The 17,412-nt window shown below is 42.9% G+C and overlaps 1 protein-coding gene across 1 annotated transcript; it reads left to right on the top strand.

Annotated features, from left to right (window-relative positions):
* Nucleotides 1–8,060: 8,060 nt before the first annotated feature.
* FOXI1 (forkhead box I1) lies at nucleotides 8,061–10,174 on the top strand. The gene is made up of 2 exons (XM_062502291.1): nucleotides 8,061–8,634; nucleotides 9,621–10,174. The coding sequence occupies exons 1-2, from the start codon at nucleotides 8,061–8,063 to the stop codon at nucleotides 10,172–10,174; spliced, it is 1,128 nt and encodes a 375-aa protein (XP_062358275.1).
* The last annotated feature ends 7,238 nt before the right edge of the window (nucleotides 10,175–17,412 follow it).

The following is a 17,412-nucleotide window of genomic DNA, read 5'->3' as shown; positions in this document are numbered from 1 at the left end:
AGGGGCAGGAAAGCTGCAGGTGCAGCTGAGATTTGATGAGCTGACCTGCACTGAGCTGTCACACTGCAATGACCTAAGATGCATTTAAGCTGCACATCGTAGTTCAGTTTAGGCAGAAATCTCATTTTTAGCCAGACACAGGTACTGGGTGTCTCTGTGCAGTGTAACACCATGTTAGAGGTGCTGGTCCAGCCTCAGGAGCTGCTGTGTCAGTGCAGCATGAGGTCTGCACAGCAAATGTTGGCATTTACCCACATCGGGGTACTCAGGAGTATCCTCACCTGACTTGGGTATCCAGCCTGCCCTTGTTAGTGCCATAAAGTCATACCAAGTTCTTCTTATGAAATTATGACTTAAATATTCATTCTGGGGGGCAATTATTGCCCTTAAAATCTCATTAAAAATTAGCTGGTATGAGCTGTAGGAAGATGGTCAGAGTCTAAGTCAATAAGGATCAAATTTCTGAGGAGGAAGGAGAGTTTTATTAAAGATTTTACAGACCTTAGGAACACATTGTTCTGGAACTTGGATGTGTGATAGGCCTGTGTACCTGCTTGACATTGAACTCTTATCTCTATCACACACAGCCTGTAACCTTCTTTATTAGACACTAGACATTGTGGGTGAGTAGAACCATGAAACGGTTTGAGTTGGAAAAGACCTTAAAGATCAACTATTCCCAGTCCCCAGTGCCACCCTGGATGTTCTGTTAGGAGTCCATTGACACTTTAGACATCATTGGATCTCTGCTTTCATTTGTTCATGGGATGAGGGCACTTTTAGAAAGAAGAGGTGTTAAATAAGTTTTTTAAATAGCATGATAGGAAAGAGAAAGTAGTTTTATTAAATCTGCTTTCTGTTTAAGTCAGCCAAGGTCCAGGAGTTGTGTTTAAAGGCACCCAACCACATCAGTCTCTTGCTCACTTCCTCTGCTGTTTTCAAGAATTTTAGCTTAAGTATCATTTTTCTTTTTGTTCTAGCTTCAGTACAAAACTATTCAAATGATGGAACATTTATCCCAGAGACTGGTTCCATATATGCCAGAGTCAATGGGGATCATCCAGAATTAGGGCATTCTGTTTAAAACAAAAGCACAGGTCAATTCTCCAGAGTGGAGGAAGATAAAAGGAATAACTTAACCAAACACAGCATTTTTCTCATTTAGAAATCATGAGATATCAGCATGTTTAAAGCCATCTTGTGTTTTGCAGCACCCTTTTTTTAAAAAAATAGTTTCTGAGGAAGGACGAAAACTAAATAATTAAGCATTCTTTCCCTCATTATTTTCTGGATGAAGAGACACCCATCCTTTTAGATGTGTCTCTTTATTTTTTTAAGAATATGGAAGCCTCCATGAAAAAAAGCTTGCAGCCATCTCCTGTCCTGGGTGCCTTGGAGAAGGAACTGCATGCAACTTAAATTTCCCTGCCAGAACTCAGTTCCTACTTGCTCTTAGGCATTCAAGGTCCTTCTGAGGGGGAACATTGAGCAACACTCCAGGGGCTGCCCTCAGCTGGAAGGACTTCAGCATTGGCAGTGTTTACTGCTCTGGGGTGAGGAGAGAATTGTTCTTTATTGACTCTGTGTAATTTTCTCTTCTGATTTGCTCTCAGGATGCAGCGTGTGCTAAAGATTAACACTGTAAATGAAGAATTGCTCTGCAAACAAACCTCGGCCAGGCCACTGATTTCATAAACTTTTAAATGCTAGATAAATTTAATCATGGCTTTATAGTGAGGACAGTTGGATTTGTATAGAATTATCCTTTTTCAATGTAGTTTTTTCTCTTCCAGGACAGCCTGTGTGTGCCATGAGGGATCTTTCCTACGGCTGACCCTGTGATGAGACAGCCACTGTGAGTGTCTGAGCTGGAACAAATACAGAGTCTGTGATGATGATTTTTTCATGTGTATTAATGCATCCTGCAGCTCCAGATGCCCCATTCTGTGCATGGGTATTCAACCTGCATTTAGTACCAGGTTCATGTGACAGGCATGACTGATCTCTCATTCACAGTTAACCCCTGACAGGCCTTGCCAGTGCCTGGGTTAGTTCAGCTCATGGCAGGTGGCTGCTGATGGTGTCACCATGGGTTTAAATGGTGACCGATTCAAAAGGCACAGGACAGGTGATGGGTGTCAGAAAATAGTCATTGTAAAATAGGGATCTATGGCCTGGTAGGCCAGCAGCCAAAAGAGACTCATGTAGGTGAAGCAGGAATCTTGTACAGATGTAACGAGAAAAAAACTAATCTACTCCCCACATTTGACAGATATTTTGAAGGAAGACGTTTTGGCAAAATGTTTCTTTATATGTTTTTAGATATAAGAGCCCTGGGTAGAGAACCTTTAGATGCAGACCTTTAAACGTTGTATTTTGTATGGTATTTTATTGTACACTAAAGTATCCTATGATTGGATACCTGGATTGTACAAATAATGAGGAATGCAAAACCTTACTTCAGTTGCTTTAACACATATTAGTGCTAACTAGTGCACAGTCCCTGAATTCATGGAGTCTTTCTTACAACTGCATTTGGACTAATTATTTCACAAGACAGGAAAAGAGGAATATCGGAAATCAGGATGGGAAAAACAGAAAAGAGGGAAAAAAAGGGAAACTAATCTAAAACAAAGACATCTCTAAATCTACCAGAATTAGGGGAAAGTTTAAAATGCTTACATACAGAATGGGTTGTGTTTACAGATGTGGACAGGAGGGTCCCAGGGCAGTCCCCGCCCAGCTGTGCATTCCCAGGCGGTGTCGCCGGGGGGCGATTGGATGTCGCGATACCCGGCCCATGTCGCGATACCCGGCCCACGTCGCGGCTGTCCCGGAACAGCGGAGGTGCCAGCACTACCAGCGCCCCGGATCAGCCTGTTGGCAGGTTAGGTTATCTCAGCTCGCTGCACTCAAACCTGGCTGCAATAAAACAGCCCGGAGTTATCTGTGGCCGGCTGTGTCCACTGAGAAGTTCCCCGCGCTTGCACCCATTCGCTTTCCAGCTTTAGCTTCTAATTAATTTTCCCCAAGCGTTTGTGTCATGCAAGTACTAAAAGGTGTAAAACACTGAAAAGGAAAAAAAAAAAAAACAAAACAAAACAAACAAACAAACAAAACCACTTTTTTTTTTCCTTAAAAAAAAAGAAGTGATGTTTTCTGAAAAGTTCTGTGGTTCTAAAATGTCTTTTCAACGAAATCTCTATTTGAGTAGTGGAGAGGGAGGAGCTGATTTACCCACACCAACAAATACTTTGATGTTGAAATGTGACTGAAACAAAAGCAGTAGCATATTGCTGCTTTTTATTTCTATAAATCATTGAAATGCATTGAAATGAATGAAATTCATTTCACTGAAATGCCCATGAATTTAAACTTCAAAGGGTTTTGGATGTGTACACACATTAAGCTCTTTGGCAGCCGTGTTGATATTCATACAAGACCTCATTTAATTTTAGCACCATTGATTTCTCATATAAACACACCTTTAGTGGTGAGAGTAGAAGAGCAAGCAGATGATCTGCAAGAGGGAACTCTGTTGGCTGCTCGGGAGGCTGTCAAAGTGTGACTGATTGAAGGGTCTGCATCTGTATTCATCCCCTATAACTGGGAGGGACACCTCGGATCCTACCACGAGAAGGATCTGCCACAGATTCTTCCCCTGTGGCAGATGTGACCACGCGTGTGTCCCTCAGCACAGCAGATCCCATGGCAGCCAAAGGGAAGCTATGGATTCCTGGGGCTGTCACAACTGATACACGAGGCAGGGGACACCTAATCCCCTCTACCATATTTATTATATGTTAGGAGATGGCAGAAGGGCTTTTTGGAGGTAGGAGTTATGGCTACTTTTATTATCCTCCTTCCCGTGGTCGAAGAGGAGCTATGAGTCTTTACAAGGTTTCACAGCCTTCTAAAAACCCAGTTATAAAGTTGCTTCAAAAATCCACAGTGATTTTATTCTGGAAGACTTGAAAAGTCTAGGGGCATTCTAACATTGCAGCACTTATGGCACAGACCCAAATGATATTGCCTTTTCCATTAATTTAATGTTCAACCTGCCTTTCTAGAAATAAAGCTCAGTTCCTTTGTTTTGCAGTGCTATATTCTACATTTCTTATGCTTTTGTAATGTCCTTGAGATGACATTGCTTTGCCTGCTGCAGCCTGTTCCTTCTCATGGCGTGATTTATTTTGTGGATATGCTGGGCAGATGATGCTGGGCAGTGGCATAAGACATGGAAACTTCTTAAAGTAATCCACTGGACAACTGAGAACACAGAGAATTTTTCGCTGTGTGAAAATGTCTTATTGATGGATACTGTTTGACAAGTTGTTGACAAGTTTCTGAATTCATGGTGTGAATTGGTTGAAACAAGGTGGGTTGCTTGGTATATTGACTTACATATGGACTCCTTTTAAAAACAATTTTCCCCTCTTCTTTGTGACCACAGGAATCGTTTGTATGAACCAGGTGTGCTGGTATGTGCACACCTCTTCTGAGTCACTGCATTTCAGAAACACTGGATGTGTAATTTACTGTGGAGTATAAGTGGAAATGCTGAGAAATCTGAGTTTAATGAAATTAATCTGAACCTTTCTTAACCAAAATTTCAGGTATTATCTTTTCTTTTATAGAAGGGTAGAAAGCCTGGAGAAATATAGCTGGAGTAGAGGGGGACATGGGAGCTGACCTAAAAAACCCGTGGAAAACAATGGTTCTGCCAGGGCCTGGCCTCAACCCTGCAGATTTTGGAGCTTCACTCAAGAAATTGAGAGGAGCAAATATTTGTATAACGCAAGAGATGTCAACAGTCTTTGGCTTGACAGCAGCCTGTGGTTGACCAGGCTTCCAGCTGGTAGAGACATGCACTCAGGGCTGTGGAGTGCTGGACTGCAGTAAAGAGACATGTTAAAAATATATGTCCTGCCTAATCAGACCTTACATTTGGAAATAATGATCACTAAACTTTCTGCAGTAGCAGCCTCCGATTTATTTGCAGGTGTTTTAATCCCTAAACAAGATCTGTTAGCATAGCTTGGTCAGCATGCCATCTTTTTCCAGCCTCTTTATATGGAAGCCTCACCGGTTTGCCTTCTCTTTTCTCCACCTCTGGGATTGCTACCTTCTTTCAGCCCTGTCAAAAGGAAGACATTCAGCGGTGAACACCCCAGGACAACATTCCTGGTTAGACTCAATTTCCCCCAGTTCTGATTCAGCCACTCAGCTTGAACAGAGTTGGTTCTCTCCTTGCTGCCTCCTCGCTTGCAAAGGAGCATCTGCAGCAGAAGAGCTGCCCAGGAGCGTGTGCTGCAGTGACCCTGCAGCAGCAAGGCGTGCCCGGAGTACTGACAAGGTGCCTTTTTCCTGGCGCTGTTTACAGTCTGAGTAAATCCAGGCCCAGCCAGCCGAAGGGGAACGCTGCCGATGGGATCGTGTCCCTGCTGGAAGCTGTGCCAGCACAGCCACGCCAGGGAGGGATCAGACTTTGCTCCCCCCCCCCTTTCACAGCTCCATGGGCAGCAGCCCAGAGGTGTCTGCTCCTCCCTGCTGTAAAAGCAGCACCTGCCCTCCTCAGCCCAGCCAGTCCTTGCTTTGCTGGGACGCTTTGCTCAGGTGGGAGGGCTGGCAGGGCTGGGCATCCCCAGGCAGCAGCACAGCCCAGCTGGGGCTCACCCTGCTCCCAGCACTGCACAGAGCTTCAGCAGCAGTCAGCACAGGCAATTTCACAGCCTTCACCAGTCCCTGGCTGCAGCAGCAATGCTTTTTCCCTTTGTAAAGCCTGGGCTTCTTGCAAAGCCTGTGTTCACTCAGCCCCCACTTGAGTGTATTTTTATTGCAACTGTGCACGCAGCGCAGCTCAGGGAATAAGTATTTAGGTGTCGCTCATCAAAGTCCATGATGCAGTTAGTTGAATTTTTTACTTCTTTTAATAACTTTACAAGTTTTTCTTGTTTTCAAGGGGGTTTTTGGCAAAAAATATCATTTGTTGAGCAGGTCAAAAATCCATGATATTTACTTATCTCACTATATTTTGGCTCTTTAGTTAATTGTGTGGTTTTACTCAAGGGTGTTTCTTACATATTTTATTCTCTTGACTCTTCTCTAAATGAAGGGGGTTATTAGCAATATTTGTACCAATATTTGTACCAGTATTTGCAGGAATTAATGTATGATGTAAAAATAAATCTATATGTTAGAAAGTTAACTAGGAAGCTGTAAGGGATGTTTCTCAAACAGCATTTTGCATGTTTGCAACACAGATTCTTATGGTGAAAAAGATTTTTGCAGGTTAGCCCCCTGAGAAGGGAGGCACTCACATTATAGCTCCTGAAAAATAATGGTTTTTCTTTCTTTTTTTTTGTCCAAGTCACCTTTTGCACAGCAGTTGTCACTTAGAAAATAAGCCAGTCCCACCATGTTCCACTTGACTGTTTAGTGTGTGTCTCTGAACAGGTTATTTAGTATTTATATATTCTGAGCTCTCAGCCATTCAAATTAAAGTAGCAGCTTGTTTGTTGTGGTACAAATGATTTTCTGTGCAGTGAAAGCATGGATTTTTAAAGTAACAGCTGTAGAGCTGCATTTCTGAGCTGACAAATTGGCTCGCTTTGTCATTCTGTACTCAATATTTCAGCAGTATTTCCAGTGGAATTTATTTTTATACCTTTCAAAGCAACAATATGGACATGACATTAGTGAATCACTAATTCTTAGGGAGTGGGGAGCCTTGGTGGTTTTGTGCTACAGCACAAAAGGTTAAGATGAATATGTGACAAAGCAAAAGGCCTTTGGTACAGCCAGGAATTTAAATCCATGGGTCAAAACTGGTGTTTCTGCAGCAATTATAGAACAAGAGCTATCTGAAAGGCCCTATCATACCATGATCTACTTTGATTGCATGGATATTAAGGTTGAGGCAAGTTTTAAGTGATGTGTGTGCCTTAATCACAAAAAAAAATGCACTTTGAAGGGAACTGCAGGTCTGCTCTCCCTCCAGTGCAGGCATTCATGGAGTGAAGAGCTGCCATCCTGAGACAGGGGTGGTGAGATTGCAGCTTTGCTCTTTCCTCCTTCAAACTTTGCAGGGTGCTATGCAAAGCACTAAGGACTTGTGCAAATCATCAAAGGGCTAGAGGTTTTTCCTTATTATTTAATTTTAAGAAATCAGCTCTTGTCTGTATAGATACAGATGAAGTTATTGGAATTTGGCTAAAAAGAGCTGTGCCAAACTTTGTCCTGCTTTCCTGTTTGAAGTTGTGCTGAGAGGTTTTATGAGCTCTCTGCACCAATCCTGCAGCAAAGAGGAAGCAGCACTTAATGACTTCCCATCTCAGTTCACCGATTTAAGCTCTAAAGAAAGGTTTGATTATTAAGCTTGAAATTTTTTCCGCACAAGATTAATCCTTACTTTAGGGAGTTAATTCCATTTATATCGGTAAGATTACTCACGTGAGTAACCAGCCACAGAATTTGCCTGTAGTACTGTGATTGCCTAGGGGGAAGTACAAGCAAGTCTGCAATTAAAGTTACAAAAGGAAAAGGTCTGACCTTTTCTCTTCTTTTTTCTTTTCTTTTTTGCCTTAAGTATATATCTCTATTGTTTCACTGACTAGTGACAATGGCTTTTGCATTCTGAGGTGTTACTAACAGCAGCACAAAATGGCTTTTCTTTAATAAGAGAAAAATAGGAAATGCTAAAGCTTCACTGTGAAAGGTAGAAAGAGGAGGATCTCTGAGTTTTAACTTCAAGAAGCCCTAGGCTTTCTTCATGTGCATCACATTAGTGGAAAATTCCTTCATTCATTTAAGAAGATAAACAGTTGTAACTTTCACATTTGGTTGATGTGACATCAATGACTGACTGGGACTGCCAGCATTCCAAAAAGGATATCGTCCTCATCTGCAGCCACTCAGGGCTGCGGGGTGGAGCCTGCAGCACAGGCTGAAACATTTACAGGTGCATAAGTACCTAGGGAAGGGCACAGGTGATGCACCTGTCCCAGGAAAGGAGCGCTAGCACAGCTGTGTCATAACTCACCAGCTGCCTGGGTTAGAGCATGAGCTTCTTTGACCCACAAATGCACTCCCCACCACGCTGCAGCCCACAGTTCCCAAATATTGGCCAAGAACCTCCGGAGATGAATATCTACTATGAGAACTTCTTCCATCCCCAGAACATCCCGAGTCCCCAGCGACCAAGCACCTTTGAGACGACGGACTACAGCACCACTCCCAATCCTTACCTCTGGCTAAATGGACCTTCCATTACCCCACCACCGTATCTGGCAGGATCCAACACCAGTCCCTTCATTCCGCAGTCGTACGGGATGCAGAGGCAGCTCTTGCCCAACATGCACAGCTTGGGAGGAACTGACCTTGGCTGGCTTCCCCTGCCGTCCCAAGAGGAGCTGATGAAGTTGGTGAGACCACCTTACTCCTACTCTGCCCTCATTGCCATGGCCATCCACGGGGCACCTGACAAGAGGCTGACACTCAGCCAGATCTACCAGTACGTGGCCGACAACTTCCCGTTCTACAACAAAAGCAAAGCTGGCTGGCAGAATTCCATACGGCACAACTTGTCTCTCAATGACTGCTTCAAGAAGGTGCCTCGGGATGAAGATGATCCAGGTACAGCCTTCTCCCCCTTTTCCCCCAGGTCTAATTAAACTTGATGAATTTTAAAATACCTAGTGCACGGTAAAGAGACAGAGTAGCCCAGACACAGGGCATAGCCACAGCAGCGCTTTGTTTTCAAAGGCTGAACTAGAAAGCAGCTGGGCAGAGATGAGGTGTGAATCAGGGTTGCTGCGACATCTCTGGAGGGAAGGGAATTCTCTCCTGCCCTGGGTCTTCCTGAGAATAGATCAAGGAGCTGAGCTTGAGACTCAGCACACACACAAGAACATTTAACACCTAAGATCCATTTGGTGTAATGCATGACTTGTGTCAAAATTAACTGGGAATTCAAGGGAAGGGGATTTGTCAGACAAATCCAGTGGCTTTGGGGAGGTCAGCATTAATTCTCAAGATGAGAGCAGGCTGCTTTTATTTGTTTGTTTCAATTAGTGTTTTCCTTGGAATGACACCTCTGCCATTATGAACCCCTTGCCTGGTAGGCTGTCAGATACTTCTGTATTCATGGCTTCCTATCAACAGCTGTTAAGAACCATTGAGAACATTAAAAACTCATTAAAATTATTCTGCAGCAGAGGGCCAAAAGTCTAGTTCTACCTTGTTAGAAACCTATGCTAGCCCACTGAATCTGGAGGAGCAGTCCAGTGAGGGATTTGATTTCTTTCTGCCATGAATTCAGAAGACCAGCTATATACTGAAAGCCTCCTTCCCTCATCAAGAAATCAAAACAAAAAGCCCTCCTAGTGACTCCACTTTTAGTTTTGCCTATGTGAATAGTCAGGGCTAAAGGATAGAACCCCAAACTTTAAGCTTCTTTTCTGAATTCAACAGACTTGTACTTTTGAGTGACTTTAAATACTGCTCATGCAATTGTTCTTTTTCTGTGAAATGAGAGAAGCACTGTAAAGCTCTAAATGACTGGAGGGTTTTTTCATTTGCATATTTTAAAACTAAAAGTGTGGGCTTGTTTCCTTTGACAGGAAAAGGGAATTACTGGACTCTGGACCCAAACTGTGAAAAGATGTTTGACAATGGAAACTTTCGCAGGAAGAGGAAGAGGAAGTCTGACATTGAGGCCAGTGCTGCTACTCTCACATCTGAGAAATCCGAGGACAGTACCCTGACTGGCAGCCCCAAAGCTGCAGAGCATCAGGATATCTTGGAGAGCTCATCACCTGGGACAGACAATTCCCCTGAGAAAGAATCTCCTCCCCCCTCTTCCAGCAGCCCGTGCCTCAGTAATTTCCTCTCCAGCATGACCACCTTTGTCCATGGCTCCAGCTCGGGGAGCCGCTCCGGGCCCGTGGGACTCAGCTCTGAACCCATTGACAAAATGGGGCAGAACATGGTAGGCTTCAATTCCTACTCCCCACTCTCCAGTATCCCCAGCCATGGTGTGGGGGACTGGTCCAATTCCATGTCTGCTGGTCACCTTGGTCACAGCAACTCGGTGCTCAACCAGTTTAACACCCACTTTTACAGCAGCCTCAGCACAACCAACACCCTGTACTCCAGGGAAGGGACAGAGGTTTAGATGAAGGATTCTAAGACACTAGAGGATAGTTAGTTCTGAGAGGAAATGATCCATGGGCAGGTGATTAGCATTAGCCTCTTGTCTCTAGGGCCACATTGCATCCACCTCCTGACAGCCACAAACTTGTTACCCGTTATCCTGAAATCACAAACACTTCACATTCAGTAGCTCCACGTGAGAAATCAGGGATCATAAGAGGAAGAATAGTGAAAAGTTCTCCTCAGACACTGGTTGTACTGCTGCCAACCAGAGTCCTCTACAGAAGTTACAGTCTGCTTTAGGCAGGAGGCTTTTTCTGGCATGGCATTAACATTGCTGTGCTATTTTTAAAGTGATAACAGAAATGTTGTGGTACTTTTAAATCTCCTGTCTTCAGGTATAGGCTGCCTAAATGCTCAGCAAGTTCTTATTTGGCCAAAGCTCTCCTGAACAGTGCAGGATCCATGATAAAAACCACAGTATGGTGAGCAGCGACCAACAGTTGAATGGTGAGTGCTGTCTCTGGCTTTCTCTCCTGCCACTGCAGACCTTGTCCAAAGCTTGACCCCCTTCCAGTCCCAGGGGGAATGTGGCTGTGCAGCAAACAGATATCATCATGGACACAACAGGAATTTTGAAGCTGAAGGGAAGCATTACAAAATACACTGGAATTGTCTTCTGCTGTTGTACTTTGTGTTTATAATTCTAATTACAGGGTCAATTTTATTCATTACACATGTAAATCTAGTCACAAAAGGGAAACAGGATCTGTCCTGAATATATACATATATTTAAGACCTGTTTTTTTCTAAGATGAAAACACATTTGTTATATCTTAACATTCTACATGAATCATTTCAACTGAGTAAAGGGTTTGAATACTGGGGTGGGAGGTGGGGAAAGAAGAAAAGGGAGGTAAGAAGTTTAACTGTCTCTGAATTTCAGCTTCAAAGGCCGGATTTTTCAGAGTATCAACTGCAGATATGGAAAAAGTCTCTGTACTGTACTTATTTTCATTTTATAAAAGTCCGTGTGTTTGTCCTTGTGTAAATATTAGAAATAACTCTTATTTTTCCTACGCTCCACTGTAGCAACAAACATTTCAAAATATAGATGAAGTTTTTTTAAACCAAGACTTGAGCTCTGCACTTTTATGTAGTGTAGTATCTCAAAATGGATAACCCCAGAAGCATTTTTAATAAAGCATTTCTATAGAAGAGTGTGTATTTGTGTTTGTTTGTACTGCACTACTTAAGCCTTTAAAAGTCTCCTAACCAGTTGGACTTGAGCAATTTGCGTGAGGAAGAGCAGGGCAGGGGTAGCAGAAGGTCAGATGCTGAGATGACAGGTCCAGGCCATCAGCGTTTGCATGCCTGGCAAATATAATTGGCTGCTATTATGCAAAATACTATCACTGAATAAAAATCAGCTGGAGTTTTCCTGCTGGAGCAAAGTGGTGCCAATCATTTAACATTTCATAAAGCAGACTGTTTTCACATGTCGATTAGCCAATATGTCTGCAATTTCCCTGCATTCTTATTTATTATTTCATTTCTTTTATGTTTCAATTTTTCCACTATCAAAGTTTCTCTGACCTTTTTCCTAGTTTTTTGATCCACTGTAATAAATTTCCACATGGGAGTTGAAGCCCACCTACACTACTAACACCTTTGTTCAATAAAAAGAGAAAATACCCTTCTGGGGGTGTCCTTGTGCCATCACTGTAAGTTTCTCTCAAGTCAGGAACATGCTGAGGCCTGAGCTGTAGCTCCTGCTTTCAGAATCTTCCAATCCTGACAGAATCTCAGCCTTCTGGGGTGGCCTGCAACTCTGCAGTGGCAGCATTTGTCAGAGAGACCTGCTCATGTTAAAGCTGAGAAATGTCTTCACTCACTGTGCTTACGCCTTAGACTCAGCAGACATGCCACAGATTGCCCAGAAATACAGTTCTTGTAGAATATATGGTCCACAAACTCAGAGGGATTGTTTTCTTTAGTGCTAAAATGGAAAACGTTCCATTGTGAAAGCAAAAGTGTGGGGGGAATAAAAGGTGGGTAAAAAAGTAAGAAGAATGACATTGCTAAGTGACAGCAGAGAGTAAGAAGCCAGTCCTTTGTCACTCAGCACTTTGCTTTGACTCTCCTAGTGCCCAATCCCAAATAATAACAGGAACTCCATATAGGTGTGCATAAAAACCAGCTTGTGCCTCGTTGCTTCCCAGATGCTGTCAACCCAGTACCACTTTTGGCTTCTTCATGCTGAGGAAGTGCTGCCAGAATTTCAGTTCACAGACAAAGGTTTGTTCTCCAGTGGCTTCCCTGAATACCAAGGAATTGGCTCCCCTGCAGCCACTGAGCTGGCTGGACACCAGCTCAGCTGGTGGAGCTGCTCTTCAACGAGGAGACGAAAGAGGATTACATGCATTGTAATCCTATTTCTCCTCCAAACAGAACTACTTTGTAATAAAACAAATCTTCATCTGTATTTTTGTGTTTTTCAGAGAGAACTGGTTTTGGTAACCAGCCATGTCAATGCATTCCTGGAGCTCCTGCACATCAGTGAAGCTGCTGCAGGGAAACTTAGCAGCTTTTCTTGTATGAGGAGCAGCACTGCTCTGTCAAAGGTAATGCTCCCCTTCCTGTATTCTACCAATATGATCAGTGTAAGAGGTTTGGATGGAAGAGCATCTGGGTTTTAGGGAATTTTTCCTGCTCTTTTGTTTTTTTGTTTGTTTGTTTGTTTTAAGTATGCTATTTTAAAAGCCACTAATGTTGGACCTGCAATTAAAATATATTTAAAATATCGACGATATTTACAGATCTATAGTGTGATTAATAAACATATTTATTAAACTGCTCAAAAAGAGAATCTGGGCTCCATGAACTCTTACTAGTTTTCCATGTTAAGATTCTTGATTGATTATTTCATTCTCAGAGTGTGTTTTGTGTTGAGATACAGCTGTCTTCACATACCACAGTGTTTCATGACTCTGCAATTCTGTTCCTGGTTTAAATGTTAACCCTAACAGGCTGCTTCCATCTCCACACAAACACATCCAGCCCTAAAGAGCCAGAGTAGGTGACTACTTTCTTTCCTTCTATATCACTTCAAATAAAACTGCAAATATTAGCAGCTTTCACTGGCAGGCAGTGTCTTGACTAATGATTAATGAATAACAAGTTCCTACCTAAGTCTGAGGTATACTGCTCCTGAATCCCTGGGGCAGCTTCACTGTCACTGATCCCATTAGAAAATCCTTCCCCGGGTTCTTACTCCACAGTTTCCCCAATCTGTGTCCTGGCTCTGCAGCTCTGGAGTCTGTGACTCTTCAGCCCTGGCTCTAGTGCCAGGGAGAGGAGAGATTTGGGGTTCACAGCAGAGGTCTGGGCACCCAGAGATGCCTTGTGCCACTGCCAGGGTTGTTGCCCCACATGTATGGGATCAGCTGCAAGCCTGGAATCCCCCAGTAAGAGCTTCTGTTTAGCTGAGGTCCTTCGTGCCCCAGCAGTCCCATTGGAGCCCCAGCTACAATTCAACACATTTAAACCACAAGGTTTAAAGATTTGGGTTTAACTGCAAGATTCTGAATGCCTGAGCTCCCAGGTGATAAACTGATGAGAGCTTAAATGTAACAACGAGTTCAAAGATGACACCAAGAGGTGTGGTACAGGTATCCCCCGTATAGGAAAATCACATTTCAGGCCACACAGTATTTACTTCTCCCATAAACAGCAGTGGGGACTATGCTAGATTACTCTGAATTACAATGCACTAACTTTCTCTCATGAGGGGGTACTTCATGAAACTCTTCACTGTTTGGTAGTTTCAATAGTTGCTTTGTTACTTGATGTGAAAGCATTCCCAGGGGAGGAAAATAACTAACACCTTCCCTGTAGGTTTGCCAGTTCCTAACATTTCCAGTTTGTAGCACTTTGCAGCAATCCTTACAACTCTTTCTTAAGGGTTTTAGTAAGAGCAACCTGTGTGATTTTTTTGCCTAAGTACCACACCTCTGGGTCTGTGAGCTATGAACCAAAGGCCTGCTGTACACTTGGAACCTGTAGCATTCCCTGCTTTAAGTGCTGACAGCTGCAAGACTGTGCTGCTGTAGTCCTGGAGGTATTGCTGTTAAATACACCTCAGCTGGTGCTTGCCATGGGCTAAAAACCTGCAGAGCTGTCATGCCCTGGACAGAAAGATACTTCAGTTTTGCTTATTTATGCTGCAAGTCTAGTTCTAAGGGGTAAGGACTGTGTCTACCAAAACAACCCTTCCTAAAAGTACTTGTCCAATATCCTGCCTTCTGATATTCTGCAATTTCATTTTCAGAAATGAAATTTTCAGAATGAAATTCATTTTCAGAATACCTCTCTAAAAAGAATTTTTACATGTCTTGTGTTAGCTGAATTGCAATTACAAATTGCACTTTACCTCAGCATGGTTTTGATTCTTTTTAAGTCCTACAAGGTTTCCTCTGCTAACATCTTGGCACAAAGTGGTTTTACCCTTGTGCAGCTTGTGATATCCTTTACCCTTTAAGAAGGAAGCTTCCAAGTTGAGGCAACTCTAAAAGTAGCCATTCCAGTCTTCTAAAAAGTGCTTTCACTGTGTGACAGCCAGCAGTATTCTTCATGTTAGTCATGCTTTGATTCTGTAACTGCCCTGAACTGCTCCAGCTCCTCTCGTTCAATCCTTTGCAGCTGCAGATCTGTCCCGCTGCCTCCTCATCACCAGTGATGAGTTCCACTAATTAGTTCCCCTTGCCTCTGTTCCTGTGGCAGGCTCCAGAAGGTAAGGGAAGCATCAAGGTAACAGGTGTTAGCATCAAACTCTGCATGAGGAGCTGTCAGAAGCTCTGCTGTCACTCTGTGACACATCAGGAGAGCTTTTCCCAGTGTTTCAAAGAGTGTGTGAGTGACCTGTGATAGCTGGATTAGTAACACACCTCATCCCTGCAGAGCCCCCAGCTGCAGGAGCAGCCTGCCCGTAGAGCCATGCTGATACTTTCCTGGCAGCACCACGCAGAGAAGCTGATTGTGCATTGCCCAGTACCTGAATGATGGAAGCCTCCAGGCACCACATGGACATGGATTTGTGTCATCAGGGAATATTGTTTATAAATTCTGCGTGCAGTTTCATCAGGGCCTCAGAACTTCCCTGGAGTCAGGATGTCCCACAAAGCAGTGGAGGTTGTTTGGACTGCAGCACCATGCCAGACACAAAGCTGCTCATTTTATCCTTTCCGTTGCCTCTGCAGAGCCATAGCTTTGTGTGGCGTAGTCTCAGTAGCACACCACAGCAGGGTAATAATACAGCTCAGTAGCTGTTTGATGATGTTGTTTGTACAATGTGCTCTGACATGATCAGTTTATTGTTTGCTAGTTCATGACAAGAGTTTTGTGTATGCAAACTTGCATGCAAATCAGGCATAATTTATTATGCTTCTCTCCAATGAGAGTGGAAGGAGAAAAACCACTGTTTAACTTCAGCAATACATTTTCCTATGAATAGGGCAGCTATTAAATGATTTATGGAAGGAATGTTAAGAATGCAAGAAGTTCAAAGAAGGTGGAGGGATATCTTTTCCTTTTGTCAGCTGGGAACCTGGTTATTTAATGCTGATAAAGCCATCATCTAACTCAACTTCAACTGTTGTGCCCATACGGTGTACCTGCACTTTACTGCATCACAAGTAGGGAGATCTCCAATTATTCTTACTGTTATTTAGAAAACCCAAACCAGTTTAACACAATCCTTGCACAGAAAAAGAAATTATGAGGGGGTTGATATTTATGTACTCTTGTTGTCTGTTGCTTTGTAGAGGTCCTTCCCTGCCCTGGGCTTGCCACAGCTGTGAAGAGCCCTGTTTAGCTCAGGTGTGAGGAATTCTTCTGGACCTGCTCCTTAGTTTTGCTAGCCTGAAGATACTCATTTGGCATGCTTAAACTTCTTTAACTACATGAAGTTGCATGATGATTTCCCCTTCTGCTGTGAAATAGGTAATATTTTCACAGAGGTGAGAATTCCAGAATTTTTAATGATATTACATATTTTAATAGGATGTATTTTAATTAAAAATTCTCCCCAGATGACTTAACATGAATATTAATGCCTTATCACACATCCTTTAATTTAAATTGAGTAGACAAGCTTTAATGAGTGGTACAGGTACCATAAAATGAATATTATCTTTCATTTAATTTTATTGGATTCATTCCTATGCAATCTATCAGGTAGACAATGCAACCATGCATGCTAAAGGAGACATATGTCTCCTCACATGGACTAAATACCACTTAGAACAATGGTGAGCAAACGTGAATCCTGCATGCAAAGGCAAGTATTCAAAATGATTGATTCCTGAGATGCTACATGATCCTTACTAATTCCTGCTGAATATTTAATCTCTTTCCCTCTCCACAACAGGAAATTCTAGAGTAAAATTTATCTGACACTTTTCTTGCCACCTATAGAAAAGTTGCTGGGTTACAGGGTGAGTACTGTGTGTTGTAAAATCACAGGTTGTCAGAAGTTGCACTCTTAGGTCATTGTTTCCCCCTTGGCACTGAAAGGCACCCCCGTTCAAGCACCACAGCAGACACCACGCAGAGCTACAGCTCAGAAAGCGTGCTTTGCACTGAGACTGTTCCATCATGTCTGCCATCTGACCTACAGCCTCCTCAGCAACCCGGTGATGGGCACTCCTTATTTGGTCTAGGCATTAAATTTCATCGATCCCACATTTGTTCTGAGGAAAAATGCAAAGCTTACAGAAGCTGGACGTTTTTCCAGGAGCACAAAGTCATCTCCTGTTCTGTTTGGAAGTGGTAAATTTGAGCTAACTCTGGCTCGTTATGGAGCAAGATTGTTTTCACATTTGGATTTATCTAACCTTGTTTCCATGCATCTTAAGTAGACGTGTGCCAAAAAAATGTGATATGCTCTGCAAGATATGTGCACGCAGAACATTGTTTTCCTGTTCTGCGTATCCTTCAAGATCCTTAAACCACTTTGATAGAAAACAGATGCAGCCAAAGAACACATAATTGCCTGCCCTCAAGCAAGGGTAAGACAATGTATGTCACCTGCAGGTTTGCTTGCAATATTTCTGGTTTTCATATAGTGTGTTGTTTAAAGCAAATATTGTAAATTCAATTGTTTTTTTCATGGTAGCATTAAATCAAATAGTGTAACTTTATGCAATTTTTGAAGACAGTATTTATGCAAATAAATATGCAAAGAGGCCAGGTCTTTTATCC

The sequence above is a fragment of the Cinclus cinclus genome, chromosome 14, assembly GCF_963662255.1.
Source record: "Cinclus cinclus chromosome 14, bCinCin1.1, whole genome shotgun sequence".
NCBI classification, from domain to species: Eukaryota; Metazoa; Chordata; class Aves; order Passeriformes; family Cinclidae; genus Cinclus; species Cinclus cinclus.
Note: the sequence above shows the minus strand (reverse complement) of the source record. Positions and strands in the feature narration are given on the sequence as shown.

What these genes read in the sequence shown, in the direction of transcription:
- FOXI1 (XM_062502291.1), top strand. Translation starts at nt 8,061, where the DNA reads ATGAGCTTCTTTGACCCACAAATGCACTCCCCACCACGCTGCAGCCCA. An exon ending in TCGGGATGAAGATGATCCAG is followed by an intron (nt 8,635 to 9,620) that starts GTACAGCCTTCT and finishes TTCCTTTGACAG; the next exon opens with GAAAAGGGAATTACTGGACT.